At 46.7% G+C, this 18554-nt stretch overlaps 1 protein-coding gene and 1 non-coding gene across 3 annotated transcripts in view; one reads left to right on the top strand and one right to left on the bottom strand.

The window, feature by feature from the left end:
* RANBP10 (RAN binding protein 10) overlaps positions 1-18554 on the top strand; it is an 80190-nt gene that overhangs the window by 28382 nt on the left and 33254 nt on the right. For both annotated transcript variants that reach the window (XM_032283762.1, XM_032283763.1), the window contains exon 3: positions 3881-3933. In XM_032283762.1, the coding sequence (XP_032139653.1) occupies positions 3881-3933 (53 nt within the window). The remainder of the gene's footprint in view (positions 1-3880; positions 3934-18554) is intronic.
* LOC116555883 lies at positions 14318-14424 on the bottom strand. Its single transcript, XR_004270726.1, has one exon. It is a non-coding gene; the product is annotated as a U6 spliceosomal RNA (small nuclear RNA).

Here is an 18554-nt window from a genome sequence, read left to right as displayed (position 1 = left end):
TTGAGATGGAGTCTTACTCTGTGGTTGCCCAGGCTGGAGTACAGTGGCATGATCTTGGCTTGCTACAACCTCCACTTCCTGGTTTAAAGCGATTCTTATGCCTCAGCCTCCTGAGTAGCTGGGATTACAGGAACATGCCACCACGCCCAGCTAATTTTGTATTTTTTTAGTAGAGATGGGGTTTCCCCATGTTGGCCAGGCTGGTCACTCTTTCCCTTTTAAATATAAGTTCCAATTTCAAGTCATACTTTTGCTCCTATTGATAGTAGGCTGTTAGAAGCTGCTGGTCTAGGCTGGGCGCAGTGGCTCATGCCTGTAATCCCAGCACTTTGGGACTCTGAGGTGGTGAATCACCTGAGGTCAGGAGTTCGAGAACAGCCTGGCCAACATGGTGAAACCCTGTCTCTACCAAAAATACAAAAATTAGGCGTGGTGGCACATTCCTGTAATCCCAGCTACTCTGGAGGCTGAGGCAGGAGAATCGCTTAAACCCAGGAGATAGAGGTTGCAGTGAGCTGAGATTGCACCATTGCACTCCAGCCCCAGCAACAAGAGTGAAACCGCGTCTCAAAAAAAAAAAAAGGAAAAGAAATGCCTGAGGCTGGGTAACTTATAAAGAAAAGAAGTTTGATTGGCTCATGGTTCTGCAGGGTTTACATGAAGTATGGTCCCTCAGGAGACTTATAATCATGGTGGAAGACAGCAGGGAGCCAGTATGTCGCATGGCAAGAGTGGGAGCTGGAGCGGGGGGAAGTTGCCACACTTTTTTTTTTTTTTTTTTGAGACGGAGTTTCGCTCTTGTTACCCAGGCTGGAGTGCAATGGCACTATCTCAGCTCACCGCAACCTCCGCCTCCTGGGTTCAGGCAATTCTCCTGCCTCAGCCTCCTGAGTAGCTGGGACTACAGGCATGCGCCACCATGCCCAGCTAATTTTTTGTAGTTTTAGTAGAGACGGGGTTTCACCATGTTGACCAGGATGGTCTCGATCTCTTGACCTCGTGATCCACCTGCCTCGGCCTCCCAAAGTGCTGGGATTACAGGCTTGAGCCACCGCGCCCGGCCCACACTTTTTTTTTTTGAGATGGAGTTTTGCTCTTGTTGCCCAGGCTGGAGTGCAGTGACACGATCTTGGCTCACAGCAACCTCTGCCTCCCGGGTTCAAGTAAATCTCCTGCCTCAGCCTCCTAAGTAGCTGAGATTACAGACATGTGCCACCACACCTGGCTAATTTTGTATTTTTAGTAGAGACGGGGTTTCTCCATATTGGTCAGGCTGGTCTCGAGCTCCTGACCTCATGTGATCTGCATGCCTCAGCCTCCCAAAATGCTGGATTACAGGCATGAGCCACTGCAACCGACCTGCACACCCTTAACCAGATCTTGGACCAGGCATGGTGGTTCATGCCTGTAATCCCAGCACTTTGGGAGGCTGAGGCAGGAGGATTGCTTGAGCTTAGGAGTTAAAGACCAACCTAGGGAAATAGTGAGACCTCATTTCTATTAAAAAATTTAAAAAATAGGCCAGATGTGGTGGCTCATGCTTGTAATCCCACCAATTTGGGAAGCTAGGACAGGGAGATCACGTGAGCTCAGGATTTCGAGACAAGTTTGGACAACATGGTGATACTCTGTCTCTACAAAAATTAGCCAGATGGGACAACATGTACCAGTAGCCTTAGCTACTCAGGAGGCTGATGTAGGAGGATTGCGTGAGCCCAGGAGATAGAGGTTTCAGTGAGCCAAGATCGTGCCACTTCACTCCAGTCTGGGTGACAGACCAAGACCCTATCTCAAAATCATCATCATCATCATCATCAGATCTCACATTGACTTAGAGCAAGAACTCACTCATTACCTTGAGGACAGCAACGAGCCATTCGTGAGGGATCTGCCCCATGATTCAATTACCTCCCTATTTGGAGGGTACAAACTTCTAGACCACATCATGTCCCATGGTATGGGGACCCCAGAATTGTTAGGAAACAGGTGGATAGTTGCATGGAACATGCCAGGGAGGAAAGAAATAGTCCAAAATGGGGAAATGTATGTGGAGAGACTCTTTGTAGAATTATATAGTTGGGGACAATCAGAATGTGAATATACAGCCACTTGGAAATGGGCAAATTAAGGCAACTCCATGTAATTGCTTAAAAAAAAAAATCTATTTGGCTGGCACAGTGACTCATGCCTGTAATCCTATCAGTTTGGGAGGCTGAGGCTGGTGTATTGCTTGAGCCCAGGAGTTTGAGACCATCCTAGGCAACATGGTGAAACCTCTTCTCTACAAAAAATTAGCTGGGCATGCGTGGTGTGGGCCTGTAGTCCCAGCTACTCAGGAGGCGGAGGTGGAAGGATCGGCTGAGTGCAGGAGATTAAGGCTGCAGTAAGCCGTGATTGTATCATTGCATTCCAGCCTAGGACACAGAGTGAGACCCTGTCTTTAAAAAAGTCTTTTAAGAACAAATCAGTTACACTCAAAATAAAAAAAATAAAAATAAAACAAAAAAAAGAAGGAAAAAAAAAGTCTATTCTTTTTAGGCCAGGTGTGATGGCTCATGCCCATAATCCCAGCACTTTGGGAGACCAAGGCAGGGGGTTTGCTTATTGCTCAGGAGTTCAAGAACAGCCTGGCCAACATGGTGAAACCCCATCTCTACTAAAAATATAAAAATTAGCTGGGTGTGGTGGTGCGTGCCTGTAGTCTCAGTTACTTGGGAGGCTGAGGGGGGAGAATCACTTGAATCGAGAGGCCTCTGTTCCAGTGAGCTGAGATTGTGCCACTGCACTCCAGCCTGAGCGACAGAGTGAGACTGTCTCAAAAACAAAAATTATTTTTTAAATTTTTTATTGTGGTAGAATATATATAACATAAAAGTTACTTTAATAATTTTTAAGTTCAGTGGTCTTAAGTGCATTCATATTGTTATGCAAGTATAAGGTTATATCTCAGCCTTCTTGGTTGGTGGCTTGAGTATTCTGAGCACCTCAGCTACCTATTGATGTTTATATGTGGTTAATATCAGGCATCATATGTACTTTCTACTATTTTACTCTTAGAAAGTGATGACTTGTTTCTCTTATTTCTGTGTTTATGGGGAAATACCTATTTCTTTGTACATTACAAATATTTAGACTAAAAAAAATGTTCATTTCTGCTTCCGTCTTGCTTTCTGATAAGTGCCACTAAGACATCTTTGACAGTTGCTGCAACCTGGGGCCCACCTTGCTGTGGACAGCTTAGTTGCCTTAGGCACCTGGAGTGGGAGGAGTGAGGGGGTCTCAGGGAGCGTCACACATCACCGCTTCTAGCTTTGTGTGATTTGGGAGACCAATATGAATGCATGTGGGGAAGGTAATGAATTTTGAGACCTAGAGAACAAGTTCTGTGTGAGCAGTCTTGATTGATGATCCTATATGGATCCAACATGGCTGTACTCTTTTCATGTCCTGGTCTTTGGTGCAGACTGGGTTGTCCCACAGTGGGTTGTCCGTGTGGGACAACTGTGCATCGCTCTGTCAAGGACTACCTAGGATTGAGCTACTTTAGGCACACCTTAGGAATAGATTCTGTGCCTTAGCTACAGCCAGAACACCAACGGACTGGAAGCCGTGAATTCATGACACTTTCCTCTGAAACCGAAGCCAGTGGTTCATAGTGACACACACACACATACAACCTTCTGTTTCTCTAGCTGGGTAAGGCATTAAGATGCTTTCCATTAGCTAATCAAAATGTCAGGTTTCTCCAAGAACCATTAGTATGTTAGAAGAGTCTCTACATTCATTGCTTTTCTCATTTTTCTGCCTTTTATCAAGAAATATTTGAGAAGGAAGATGCATGATCATTTGCTAACCAATTTGTGTGTGTGTGTTTTTGAAGGTACATGGGAATAGGACTCTCGGCTCAAGGCGTCAACATGAACAGACTTCCTGGTGAGTCACTGTTTAATAGAACATTTGTTTTGCTCTCCTGATCCAATTTGGTGTTGAGAGTCATGGTGGTAGTTGAGAGGCTGGGGAGGACTTTGTTTGCTGGCTGCCTGCCTCAAGCCGTGCCATTGGGTAGAGGATTCTGAAAGGTAGGTAGCCTTTGGGCCAAGATGGCGTGCATTTCTATTCCAAAAATTAATTGGCAAGTGATTGTCCTTAATGGAGTTTGAACTGTTTGCAGTCAAAGTCAACTGACCTGAGCTTGCTCCTGGTGGGGATACGCCTCAGCAGCCCTTTCTCCCATTGGCCTTGCTAAGCAGATTCAGGCATGTACTGGGAGGAAGACTGCTGCCAACCCTAGCTCCTTTGTTACTTCATTGTGTTAAAGATCAGAGTTTTTGGCCAGACCCAGTGGCTCATACCTGTAATCCTGGCACTTTGGGAGGCTGAGGCAGGTGGATCACCTGAGGTCAGCAGTTTGAGACCTGCCTGGCTAATATGGTGAAACCCCCATCTATACTAAAAATAAAAAATTAGCTGGGTGTGGTGGCACATACCTGTAGTCCCAACTACTTGGGAGGCTGAGCCAGGAGAATTGCTTGAACCTGGGAGGCAGAGGTTGCAGTGAGCAGAGATTGCGCCACTGCAATCCAGCCTGGGCAACAGAGTAAGACTCCATCTCAGAAAAAAAAAGAGATCAAAGTTTTTAAGTGACCTCCCATGTGGAACGTGATTGAAGCAATTTCTTATTTTTATTATATATATAATATATATATATATTTCCTATATATAAAAATAAGAAACTATATATATAGTTTTTTTTTTGAGACAGGGTCTCACTCTATCACCCAGGCTGGATTGCAGTGGCTCAATCACAGCTTATTGCAGCCTCAACCTTCCAGACTCAGGTGATCCTCCCACCTCAGCCTTCCTAGTAGCTGGGACCACAGGAGCTCACCATCATGCCCTGCTAATTTTTGGTCTGTTTTGTAGAGACAGAGTTCTGCCATGTTGCCCAGGCTGGTCTTAAAATCCTGGGCTCTAGCCATCAGCCCATCTTGGCCTCCCAAAGTGTTGGGATGATGGGTGTCAGCCACTGTACTCAGCCTTTTTTTTTATCATTTTATTATTTTCCTTTTGAGACAGGGTCTCACTTTTTCACCCGGACTGGAGTGTAATGGCACGATCTTGGCTCACTGCAGTCTCAACCTTCTGGGTTCAAGCGCTTCTCCCACCTCAGTCCCCCGAGTGGTTAGGATTATAGGCATGTGCTACCCACATCTGGCTAATTTTTATATTTTTTTGTAAAGATAGGATTTTGCCATGTTGCCAGACTGGTCTTGAACTCCTGAGCTCAAACAATCTGCCCACCTCAGCCTCCCAACATGCTAGGATTACAGGCATGAGCCACCATGCCTAGGCTGAAGTGACTTCTTAATAAATAGGATGATACGCATGAGACTTAGGTTGATATCAGTCTCCCATTAGTGGAATGGCTTGAGCCCTACAGATGGCCCTCTTCTGCCATCCCAGCATTCTTTCAGCTATTTTCTGCCCAGCAGCTCATACCTAGACGTGGACTGGCTACAAATGGGGAGACAGAGCCTCTGCCATGAACTGATGGGTGCTAGAAAATGGTCTTAAGCCCATTGGTCCCTTGAGTGGCAGAAGTGACATGGTCCAGGCTTTCCTGACACTGTCATGGAGTCAGGAAAAGTCTTTGTGTTTTTTTCCTGGCTTCCTACTCTTTGTGCCTATGACACAGAGAAGGCAGCTGGCTTTCTCCAAGAAGGAAGTAACACTTAGACCTTACATCTTTTCTAATCAACGTTTAATGTAAATCACTGACTTTTTTCTAGTAGACTGATTTCAGATACTTTCAATCTAGGATGCTTAGGATCCAACTAATTGTCAGGAATCTTACTTTTTCCCCCACTTCAATTGATCCAAGTGAAAACTGGTCTTTCATTCTTAATCAGAATGTGTGTGGCAGTTTTCTTTGCATACTGTGTGGCTGTGTTCTTTTTTATATGAGCGTCTGGCCTTGGCTAAGTAGATGTATCTGTAGTATCTGTAGCTCTGCCTCTTAATGAACAGGAAGAATAATTTCCTGTCAAACGCACATTGATTCTTAATTTTGTTTGTTTGCTGTAGGTGTGTTCTTTCAACTTTTGCATTGAGTTGGTAGTGGAGAAAAGAGACTTTCATGAACTTTTTTGTTGTTTTTGGAGACAATGTCTCATTCTGCTGCCCAGACTGGAGTGCAGTGGCATGATCATGGCTCACTGCAGCCTTGACCTCCCATGTTCAAGTGATCCTCCCACTTTATTCTCCCCTGTAGCTGGGACTACAGGTGCAAGCTACCATTCTCAGCTAATTTTTCATTTTTAAAAAATTATTTTTATTTTTAAAATTTTTTTAGAGAAGGGTTGGGATAGGGGTGATTGGGTAGGTAGGAGTCTAATTTTTCATTTTTTGTAGGGATGGGGTCTCACTATGTTGCCCCAGCTGGTCTCAAATTCCTAGGTTCAAGCAATCCTTCTGCCTCAGTCTCCCAAAGTGTTAGGACTATAGACATGAGCCAGCGTGCCTGGTAGGGGACTCTTTTTTTTTTTTTTTTTTTTTTTGAGACAGATCTCTCTGCGTTTCCCAGGCTGGAGTGCAGTGGTGCAAACACTGCTCACTGGACTCTCAACCTGCTGGGCTCAAGCGATCCTCCCACCTCAGCCTGCTGAGTAACTGGGACTATTGGCACATGCCACCATGCCAAGCTAGTTTTTTGTATTTTTAATAGAGACAGGGTTTCACCAGTTTGCTTAGGCTGGTCTGGAACTTCTGAGCTCAAGCAATCCATCCATCTCAGCCCCCCAAAGTGCTGATTACAGGCATGAGCCACTGCTCCTGGCCAGGGACTCTTTAGGTACCAATTTGGAATCATCTGTAGGATATGTTGGGAAATGAAAAATACAGAGCATAGAAGTATATAATGTGCTACAAAATGTGCAAAAAAAAAAAAAAAGAAAGGAGAGAAACATATCTGTATTTACTTGCACATGTATAGACCATCTTTGGAAAGCTACAGAAAAACTTGTAATAGTGGCTGTCCCTTGGGAAGGATGGGTGGCAGTAGACAGGACTGAGAAAGAAAAATTTTCACTTTCAAGCCTTTTGAATTTTCTTTCTTGTGAATATGTTACCTGTTTTAAAAATATAAATGAAATTAAAACAAAATAAACAATAGCAAATGTCCCTGTATCAGGAAACCCTCATGTTTGTCTTTTAGGTGGGCTTAGGATGAGGCCTGTTATGCCATGTGTTGGATTTATTATTCTTTGTTTCTTTTTTTTTTTTTTTTTTTTAAAGACAGGGTGTCACTTTGTCGCCCAGGCTGGAGTGTAGTGGTGCAAACATGGCTCACTTCAGCCTCCACCTCACAGGCTCAAGTGATTCTCCTGCCTCAGCCCCCCAAGTAGCTGGGACTACTGGCATGTGCTACCATGCCCAGCTAGTTTTTGTATTTTTTTTTTTTTTGAGACAGTCTCACTCTGTCACCCAGGCTGGAGTAAAGTGGCACGATCTCAGCTCACTGCAACCTTCACCTCCCAGATTCAAGCAATTCTTGGGCCTCAGCCTCCCCAGTAGTTGGGATTACAGGCCTGCACCACCACACCTGGCTATTTTTTGTATTTTTAGTAGAGATGGGGTTTCACCATATTTAGTAGAGATGGGGTTTCACCAGCCAAGGCTGGTCCTGAACTCCTGAGCTCAGGCAGTCTGCCCACCTCAGCCGCCCAAAGTGTGTTGAGATTACAGGCGTGAGCCACTGTGCCTGACGGTTTTTGTATTTTTTTATAGAGACAGGGTTTTGCCATGTTGCTCAGGCTGGTCTTGAACTCCTAAGCTCAAGCAATCCACTCATGTCAGCCTCCCAGAGTGCTGGGATTACAAATATGAGCCATCATGCCTGATAGTATGTTCTTTTTTCTTTAGTAAAACCTTTTTTTTTTTTTTTTTGAGACAAGGTCTTGCTCTGTTGCCCAGGCTGGGGTTCAATGACATGATATGGTTCACGGCAACTTTGACCTCCCAGGCTTAAGTGATTCTCCCACCTCAGTCTCCTGAGTAGCCTGTACTACAGGTACATATCACCATGACTGGTTAATTTAAAAAAAATTTTTGTAGGGACAGGGTCTTCCTGTATTACCCAGGCTGGTCTCTAACTCACGATCCTCTCATCTAGGCCTCCCAAAATACTGGAATTACAGGTGTGAGTTACCGCGCCTGGCCTTTTTTTTTTTTTTTTTTTTTTAAAAAGGGTCTCACTGTCACCCAGCTTGGAGTACAGTGGAGCAGTCACGGCTTGCTGCAGCCCTGACTTCCTAGGTTCAAGTGATCTTCCTGCCTCAGCCTCCCAAGTAGCTGGGACTACAGGTGTATACCACCATGCCTGCCAATAAAAACTGTTTTTTGTGTCACCCATTGAGATTGAGATCCATGGAGTGGAGTAGACGAGGTGAGAGGTATTCAGAGTCTGCTGGGCTGATCTGATTTTCTTTGAGATGGGGCCATGTGGAGCCAGCCTAGTGTGTTTCCCTTTTTACAGTATGAAACTTTTAACCCCTCTGGGCTGGTTTGAGGCCAGCTACTAGTCATGTACTTTGACATTGCTAATTTAAAGTTGTAGGAAAATCTGTTCTCCTCATGGATGCACTTCTTTTTGGCAAGAGAAAGGGGCCTAAGTGTTCAGTGGATATTGCACTTGTCTTTGTTTCACGCTGCCTGCCAGCTCCCCAGGGTTTTCTTTCCTGCCATATCTGATCATCTCCCTGAGTATCCTTAAGGTGGAAAGGAAGAATCAGGTTGCATCTAGATAGCACTTCTCTCTGGGAAGGATGGATGCCCCTGGCTTTTCCAGAATACAGGGCTAGCGGAATGTACGGACAAATCTAGCACAGGACAGATGTGAGAATGGAGTAGAGTGCACCCCTCTCAGGAGTGATGGTGGGCTTTTGTGTTAGTTTGTGTTCCTGTCAAGGAATACCTGAGACTGGATAATTTATAAAGAAGAGAGTTTTATTTGGCTCATGATTCTTGGGTGTACATGCCTAGTTCCAGCATCTGCTTCTGGTGAGGGCCTCTGGAAGCTTAATCATGGTGGAATGGAAAGGGAGCCGATATATCACATGGCTAGAGGGAGCAAGAAGGTAGGGTACCAGGCTCCTTTTCAAACAACCAGATCTCACATGAACTCATTACTACTGGGAGGGCCCCAAGCCGTTCATGAGGGATGCCACAGTGACCCAAACACCTCCTACCTACCAGCCCCATTGCAACATTGGGAATCACATTTCAACAGATTTGGAGGGGACAAACGTCCAAACCATATCAGCCTGCTGTTATTCATTGCAGTACTGACTTTTGAAGATCAGAATCCCTTTTGGTGCTTTCCACTTTCTGGGATCACTTTTTTATTTCTGGTGATGAGCATACATTCTGCAAAACTGAAAACATCTTCATTCATAAACAGACCTGAAGCTCCTGGAACGTTATTTTGGTGAGGAGGTGGGATGGAAGATGATAGCAGCTAAATCCTTTCTGCCAGCTGCTCCTGATTTCCAAGGTGCCCTTGGTTGAGATGAAGGTCAATTGGATGGTTCGGATGTGTGGTTGGTGGGAGCGCAGTAGTGGCGGTGGCTTAGGCTGGGCCCAGATTGTAAGACTTTGGTATGTATGTATGTATGTATGTATGTATGTATTTGTTTATTTAAGACAAAGTCTTACTTTGTCTCCCATGCTAGTGCAGTGGCACAGTCACAGCCGCGTTAACCTTCTGGGCTCAAGTGCTCCTTCCACCTTAGCCTCCTAAGTAGCTGGAACTACAGGCATGTGCCACCATGCCTGACTTATTTATTTATTTATTTATTTATTTGAGATGGAGTTTCACTCTTGTTGCCCAGGTTGTAGTGCAATGGCGCCATCTCAGCTCACTGCAACCTCCGCCTCCCAGGTTCAAGCGATTCTCCTGCCTCAGCCTCCCAAGTAGCTGGGATTGCAGGCATGCACCAGCACACCTGGCTAATTTTGTATTTTTAGTAGAGACGAGGCTTCTCTATGTTGGTCAGGTTGGTCTCAAACTCCCAACCTCAGATGATCCGCCCGCCTCAGCCTCCCAGAGTGCTGGGATTATAGGCGTGAACCACTGCACCTGGCTAATTTTTTTAAAATTTTTTTTGATACAGAGTCTTGCTCTGTTGCCCAGACTGGAGTACATTGGAACAGTCTCGGCTGACTGCAACCTCTGCCTCCTAGGCTCAAGCAATTCTCCTGCCTCAGCCTCCTGAGTAGTTGGGATTACAGGCACCTGCCACCATGTCTGGCTAATTTTTGTATTTTTATTAGACAGGATTTCACCATGTTGGCCGGCTGGTCTCAAACTCCTGACCTCAGGTGATACACCCACCGTGGCCTCCCAAAGTGCTGGGATTACAGGCGTGAGCCACTGCACCTGGCCAACTAATTTATTTTTTAATTAATTAATTTTTTTTAAGATGGAGTCTTGCTCTGTCTCCCAGGCTAGAGTGCAGTGGCACAATCTTGGCTTACTTCAACCTCCACCTCCTGGGTTCAAGCGATTCTCCTGCTTCAGCCTCCCAGGTAGCTGGGATAATAGGTGCCTGCTACCATGGCTGGCTGTTTTATAGTTTTGGTAGAAACGAGATTTCACCATGTTTGGCCTGGCTGGTCTTGAGTTCCTTACCTTAAATGATCCACCTGCCCCCAGCCTCTTAAAGTTCTGGGATTACAGGTGTGAGCCACTGTGCCTGGCCTCTTTTAAAATTTTTAATTGATATGAGGTCTCTCTGTATTCTCCAGGCTGGCCTCAAACTCCTGGACTTAAGCAATCTGCCCGCCTTGGCCTGGGATAAGAGGCGTGCTGGGATAACAGGCGTGAGCCACTGTGCTCAGCCTGGTGTTAACTTTAGATGAGATATTTGAGGGTTGTTGTGTGCTCAGGCTTGCTTGCCATCACTCGGGACTTCAGTTGTCTGCAGGCCAGTGTTTTTTTGTTGTTTTTTTTTTTTTTTTGAGAAAGGGTCTTACCGTGTCACTGAGGCTATAGTGGAGGAGCACGATCACAGCTCACTGTAGCCTCAACCTCCTGGGCTCAAGCAATTCCCTTTCCTCAGCCTCCCAAGTAGGTGGGACTTTAAGTGTGTACCACTACACTTGGCTAATTTAAAAAGACTTTTTTTGTAAAGGTGGGATTTCACTGTGTTCCCCAGGCTGGTCTTGAACTGCTGCCTCAGCTTCTCAAAATGTTGGGTTTACAGGCGTAAGCCACAATACCTACCTGTTTGCTGTTTTGAATGATACTTACAGACATCTTTGTGCAAAGTGCTTGTTTTTGCCTCTGGTACTATTTATGAAGGGTGTTAATGTTTTAATATACTTAAGATATTCAAGTTTATAGCCCTTACATTTTATTGGACTAGACCATTTTTGGATTTCATTAGCAACATGCTTGTTTCTTTAATGGCCCTATTAATCAGACTTTCATTAAATGTTCCAAAATGTTCTACTGGCATTTCAGATTGATACTGTGTTATATAAAAAAATATGGATTAGTATGGGAAACCTCAGTCTTACTGAAGATTTAGTCTTCTGAACCAGAAATGGCATATGGCTGTTTATTTTTATGTTGCTTTATTATTTATTTATTTATAGACAGGATCTCACTCTGTCCCCCAGGCTGGAGTACAGTGGCATGATCATAGCTCACTGTGACAGGATTGACAAGCCCTATGGAAGGTGATTTAGCTGGACTCAGTGTCTTCAGAGTAGGTGATTAGACTGCAAGCTACGGGTAGTGTGCCTCTAGGGTGTTCCTGATAATTTGTTTCAAGAATGCTTTTATTAATAAAATAGCCTGGCAATGGCCATTTTATTTATTATTATTACAATTTTTTTCCTCTGTTCTGGCTTCTCAGTACAATGGCCATTTTAGATGCTGAGTCTCAGTGTTGTTAGGAGTAAGTGGGCAGAACGTTAGTTACACGGCGCTTATCTGAGTCAGCCCAAGAAAAGAGGTTAACTTACAAAGTCTACTCTTGGCCTGCCCAGCTGCTGCTGTCTAGAAGTACTTGGTCTTTGGCTCTTAATCCTGCCTTTTATGAGCCCTCAGAAGAGAGGCTTGGGATCCGGAGGCGGGGCCCAAGTGTGGAACTAAGCCCCTTATCTTCTGGAGCCTGATCTGATTGAGTGTTTGAAGCCAACAAGAACTGATGAGACTGGCCTGAGAAAGCCTCTGCCTCTTTCCCTCTGAAGTGTGTGTTTCTTGAGTATAGAGGATCATCTCCATCTCCCTGATTTCCTACTGTACCTTGGACTGCTCTTTCCTCTGGTCCTTTGGGTCTAGTTCCTGATTAAAATTTCTAGTACCTGGTCAGGCATAGTGGCTCACGCCTATAATCTCAGCACTTTGGAAGGCCAAGGTGGAAATTATTTGAGGCCAGGAGTTTGAGACTAGCCTGGTTAACATGGTAAAAACCTGTCTCCCGCTGCACTCCAGCCTGGCGACAGAGCAAGACTCTTGTCAAAAAAAAAAAAAAAAAAAAAAAAAAAAAAATCACGTACCTTAGTGAAGTGTTTGTGGGGCTGGTGGGAACAGTACTCACCTTCCTTGAAGGACCCAGAAGACTTGTGAGGCCTATGAATGGTGGCTGTGCTTTGCCAGGCCCTGAGAAAGCAGGGAAGGGGCAGCTAGTGCCCTGGCAGGAGTATTCAAGCCACTCCAGTGATTGCACCCTGCCCTGGGGCAGATCCCACCTCTAGAAACCTGAGTTCTTTGCCCCGGGTCCAGCAGAGGTGAACCCGCTTGCCCCAGACTGGGGTTATTTTTCTGCAAAAACCTGATCCTCATGTGTTCCCCATCTCTGCTGACAGCCACTGTCTACCCTGGCCCCCAGGTGGGACTCCTCAGAGTAATCTCATGTCCTCCCTCTCCCTCAGCCGTGGTTCTGCTGCTTCACAGACATCTCTTTAATCTGGCTCCTTGTCTCCGCCCATATTGCCATTGCCTCTCTATTGGCTGTTTCTGTGATCTGTACCGCAGGCCTCTGCTTTCCTCTCTGTGTGCACTGTGCCCCTTGCCTGCTCTGGGCCTCTGACTCCTTTGCCCAGTGGTCAGTCTCCTGCTCAGGCTCATCTTCCTACACCTCTGCCTCCTGCACATGCCACATACCAGCATGGCTGTGTGGGATGCCAAACAGGCTGCTGACATTCCCTGCTCTGCCCCTTGGCAGATGTTCTTCTTGCCCTGGGAGTGCCCTTTGTTTTTGACCCCCATCAACCTTGTCTGACCCCTTCAGCCCTGACCATGTCTCTGATGACACTTGCCACCCTGCCTGGTGTGTCTCTTTCACATTTACCCAGAGTGTCCTCACTGGATTGTGAGCTCCCTGGGACTCCCCTAGAGTGAGCACAATGCCTGGCATCGTGCACGTGGGCTTCGGGATGAGTTGTTTCTGAATTTTGCTGTGCTTTGCCTCAGTGTGTTGGGCTTCAGTAAGTTGCGTCAGGCCCCATCAGTCTGCAGCCTTCCTACAGCTTGACGCCATCATTTGGAACTCAGCCTCACCCCACTGCTCTAACCATTATGGCACTGATTGTGTGTAGTGGCTCTGCTACCACCTTTCTACCTGGAGGAGTAGTGACTGCTCCCTTTTCTGTATGTCAGGACTCAGTGTCATTGAATCAACTCCTGACTCACATTTGGTCATGTGGAGAAACAGACATCAAGGGCTGTGGTCAGCTGGTGGAGCAGAGCATGGATTCTGGAGCCATACTGCCTGCATTTGCATCCTGATAGCTGTGTTACCTGGAGCGAGTTACTTTTCTGCTCTGCCTTAGTTTCCCCCTTTGTAAATGAAAGTGATACTAGTATCTAACTCATATATAGGATAGTTATGAGCATTGAGTTAATTACTATAACATGCTTAGATAGTGCCTGACATAAAAAAGGGCTACATAAATATTAGCTATTCTTTCTTTACTTTTTAGAGATTGAGGTCTCCCTCTGTTGCCCAGGCTGGAGTGCAGTAGCATGATCGTAGCTCCCTGTAACCTCAGACTCCTGGGTTCAAGTGATTTTCTTGCCTCAGCTTCCTGAGTAGCTGGAACTACAGGTACGCGACTACCACATCTAGCTAATTTTTTTTTTTAGAGATGGGGTCTTGCTATTTTGCCCAGGCTGATCTTGAACTCCCGGCCTCAAGCAGCCCTCCTCCTTTGGCCTCCCAAAGTGTTGGGATTATAGGTGTGAGCCACTGTGCCCAGCTATATTAGCCATTCTTATTATTTAGAAAACGTGTTTTGTTTTGTTTTTTTTTTTAATATGGAATGCTTCACGAATTTATGCGTCATCCTTACACAGGGGCCATGCTAATCTTCTCTGTATTGTTCCAGTTTTAGCATATGTGCTGCTGAAGCAAGCACAAGGTGTGTTTTTTTCTACCTGAGGAAGGAAGTACCTATATATTTAAAGTTCTTGTATAAATGTTTATGTATGGCCGGGCATGGTAGCTCACACCTCTAATTCCACCGCTTTGGGAGACTGAGGTGGGCGGATCACTTGAGATCAGGAGTTCGAGACCAGCCTGGCCAACGTGGTGAAACCTCGTCTCTACCAAAAATATTAAAAATTAGCTGGATATGGTGGTGCGTGCCTGTAGTCCCAGCTAGTCAAGAGGCTGAGGCAGGAGAATCACATGAACCCAGGAGGCAGAGGTTGCAGTGAGCCAAGATCATGCCACTGCACTCCAGCCTAGGTGACAGAGTGAGACTCTGTCTCAAACAAATAAATGAACTAATACATGTTTGTGTATTAGAGTGGAGTTAGATATCAGTGAAACTGCCTTTTTTCTCAAGTGCTTGGTTTTCTGTGTTTGACTAGACGTGTTTAGTATGATAGCTGGAGTTGAAGTATGGAAAAAGATGGCACAGCAATCAAAGTCAGGTTGTTGATGTTCTGAGTGTTTTCTTATAGGTTGCACTGGCTCAGCAAGGACATCTTTGCCTATAGGGCTATCAAAGGCAGAGGGCAGACACCCTGGAGTCTTGCTTGGAACGTGGGGCAGATGATAACACAAAGTGCCTCTCCAGTGAGGCTGTGGTGCTCAGACTTTCCTGGGAGCCTATGGGCATGTCTTAGCTTGCATGGTCAGAGGTTTCTGTTGAAAGATGTGGAAGTTTTGATGTTTATATTTCGCAAGGTGTTTTTTGGCCTCCTTAAGCGTGAAACCAAGGAACAGGTGTGGCCCCAAAATAAGAATGTCAGAACCCTTGGCTAAATGACTCGGAAGCAGGGCAGGTGAGCCTACCTGCAGCCCCACCCTGGCATTGGTGAGCCGGCAGGGAAAGGCAGAGGCTAGGATACTGGATTGGGGAAACAGGAAGACAAAGTCAGGGTTGTCAATGGAGAGTGGGGTCTGTGAGTCTCTCAGGCTTGGGTACTTTAAGGGAGTGGGAGAAAGACAAATCTTGCGTCTGTGTCTTGTGCCACAGACAGAGCTAGGGAGACTCAGGCTGTGTCGATAGGAGGCCCAGTTGCATCAGAGTTGGGTAGTTGATAATTTCCTCTTTGCCATTTCTGTAGCACAGGCAGCTGTTCGCTCGGTGTGGCATACATTACCTTAGTTACTACAATGCCTCAAAGCAGCATCAGGCCCGTTGAAGCATACTTTCCTTGACTGTAACTGTTAGAAAAGGAATAGCTGGAAGAACTACAGCAGGGACTGGGAGTAGGGGACATATCTCCTGAAACAGGTGGTGCCCAGCAACCAGGCCCTGGCCTTTGGGGGAGGAAGTGTAGGGGCTGTCTGCTTTTCTTCCACGAGATGGTCCTGAGCAAGTGAGCATCTTTCACTCCCCTAGAGCTTACCTTACCAGGCTTGCTCTGAGTGGGCTGTTAGAGGCATAGGCCCAACAGGAAGCTGCTTCTGCTGAGTAGGACACATTCTGTGAACAGTTGATATTTCACATCTTCATGTGTCATGGAAGAGGAACTGCTGATAGCAGAGATCAGGGCAGAACACCAGGGGTCTGTGCCAGGTTCACGAGGGCAGAGGCTAGTCCCTGCCTGAGTGGCAAGCAATGAAAAGAAATAACAAGGTGTTTGATATCATTCCTCCCTTTCCTCCTAAGAGTGCAGCACATGCAGTGAAAGATGTCTCTGCTTAGAGCAAATACCAGTAGCAGGTGGCTTTATGCACTGGCTGTCTTAGAAATTATTGGCAGGTAGGTGGATTTCTAGTAGTCTGGAAATGCTGTTAGTCCATACCTGCCAAATAGACACCGCTTCTTTTTTTTTTTTTTTTTTTCTTTTTGGGACAGAGTTTCGCTCTTGTTACCCAGGCTGGAGTGCAATGGCGCGATCTCGGCTCACCGCAACCTCCACCGCCTGGGTTCAGGCAATTCTCCTGCCTCAGCCTCCTGAGTAGCTGGGATTACAGGCACGCGCCACCATGTCCAGCTAATTTTTTGTATTTTTAGTAGAGACGGGGTTTCACCGTGTTGACCAGGATGGTCTCGATCTCTTGACCTCGTGATCCACCCGCCTCGGCCTCCCAAAGTGCTGGGATTACAGGCTTGAGCCACCGCGCCCGGCCTAGACACTGCTTCTTTCCTGCTCCATATATCTTGGGACCCGTGATACAGCTGACACTCCCTGCAGTGTCCACCATTAACGCCCACCTCTCTTAGGAGCATCTTTCACCTTGGGATCTACAGTATTTCACAGGGGTTTGCTGTGGGGCAACCATGCTTCTCCCCAGCTGGGTGAGTTGAGCCGTCAGGGCCCACTGGGCTTCTGGGTGTCCCTCTTCCTGGGAACAGGCCTCTGCTCCCCTGGCATGATTAGGCGCTCTGTGCCTGACTGAGGCTGGTAGGGGGAAAAAACCGATTGTCACCCTGTAGTTCAAGCCTATAAGGTGCCTTCAGTCAGCCCTGCCTGGAAAAGTGCTCATGACCCAGGAGGGTCTCTGAATTAGCTGGAACAGCTATTCAGGACCGGGCCATGGGAAAATAGGTTGGGTTTGTGTGCCTGGTGCTGCCTCGCCCCCCTCTGCCTTTCTCATTCTGTTGTTTCTCATTCTGAGAGACCCTTGACAGATGACCTAGATGGCAGTGAAGGAGTAGGTGTCCAGGGCCTTGTACCTCTGAGTGGCAACAGGTTCTCCAGGGCAGTCCAGAACAGAGGATGGTTTGGCAGTTGGGCCCCAGAGGTAGTTAGCTGGAGGTTCAAGCAGTGGCTAATGATGTAAGTGCTGCAGGACACTGTGGTCCATGCTGAGAAGCTTGTTTCATGTAAGATGCTCTCTGCTTCCCTGCCACTCTTCCCCGGGCTGGCAGTGTCCCTGGCCCTATGGCCAGCAAGTGCATGTTCATTTTCCGTGGATCTCCTCCCTTATCCACAGGAGACCTGTATCCCAGCACACCAGGGCTGCTCAGCAGCCTTTTCAAGCGAGGCAGCTTAGCCAGACCTAAAAATTCTTTTTTTTTTTTTGAGACAGAGTCTTACTCTGTCACCAGGCGCCAGGCTGGAGTGCAGTGGCGCGACCTCGGCTCACTGCAACCTCCACCTCCCGGGTTTGAGCAATTCTCCTGCCTCAGCCTCCCGAATAGCTGAGACTACAGGTGTGTGCTACCACGCCCAGCTAATTTTTTTGTATTTTTAGTAGAGACAGGGTTTCACCATGTTGGCCAGGATGGTCTCGATCTCTTGACCTCGTGATCCGCCCGCCTCGGCCTACCAAAGTGCTGGGATTACAGGCGTAAGCCACCGCGCCCAGCACAGACCTAAAAATTCTTATTCCTGGGCATGGGATTCCTCCTCTATACTGTCCTGTTTTTGTCTTCCAAATACCAGCTCTCAGCCTCTCTCACAGAAGTAAATATTCTAAGACTGGAGTTTTCAGGGCAAGTTAAGTCCTTTGAGAGAAAAGGTTTCATCGACAGCAAAGGACCAGTTCTGAAACCTGAGTTTGTTAGTGTCTGAAAACAGAGATTCTCAAGTGTCCTGGTGAGGCTGAGGCCACATCAGGTTGAAGCAGAGTGGAGACCAGTTCCCATTCAGTCCCCTGCCTTCCTAGTGCTGGCAGAGGATCTATATCCTGGGACCCTAGGAACGTGAGGATGCCACTCCAGGGGCTCCTTTTGGGAAGTGTTTGGCCGTCGCTCAGGACCCAATGATGTACGCAGAGCCACAGGCAAATGTTACCAGAGGTCACCCATTCAATGACTTTCCCAAGAGGTTCAAAATGAGCTCAGGGAAACAAGCAAAAGCCAAACCCAGCCCTAGAAGAGAGGCACCAAGCCTGGTGAGCTATTGTTGCACCTCAGTTTTTCAGGACAGTGCAATACCTTTCCTTAGCCTGGTTCAGCATGGGTTACAGAGCCAGCTTGTCCTGTCGGGACAAGGTGTTGGCAGGTAGTGCTGCCAGATGGACCAGATGCCATCTGAGCCATGTCCTATCCAGACCCAACTAGACCCAGCCTGGTACCCCTCAGCCTCTCCTGGCCATCAGGAATCTATTTCTCTGGGTAGAGAGGGTGTGATCTGTGCAAGG

The sequence above is a fragment of the Sapajus apella genome, unplaced genomic scaffold (genome assembly GCF_009761245.1).
Source record: "Sapajus apella isolate SASKATOON/1434 unplaced genomic scaffold, GSC_monkey_1.0 scaffold15, whole genome shotgun sequence".
Classification (NCBI taxonomy): domain Eukaryota; kingdom Metazoa; phylum Chordata; class Mammalia; order Primates; family Cebidae; genus Sapajus; species Sapajus apella.
This window is presented reverse-complemented; position numbering and strand designations above follow the sequence as displayed.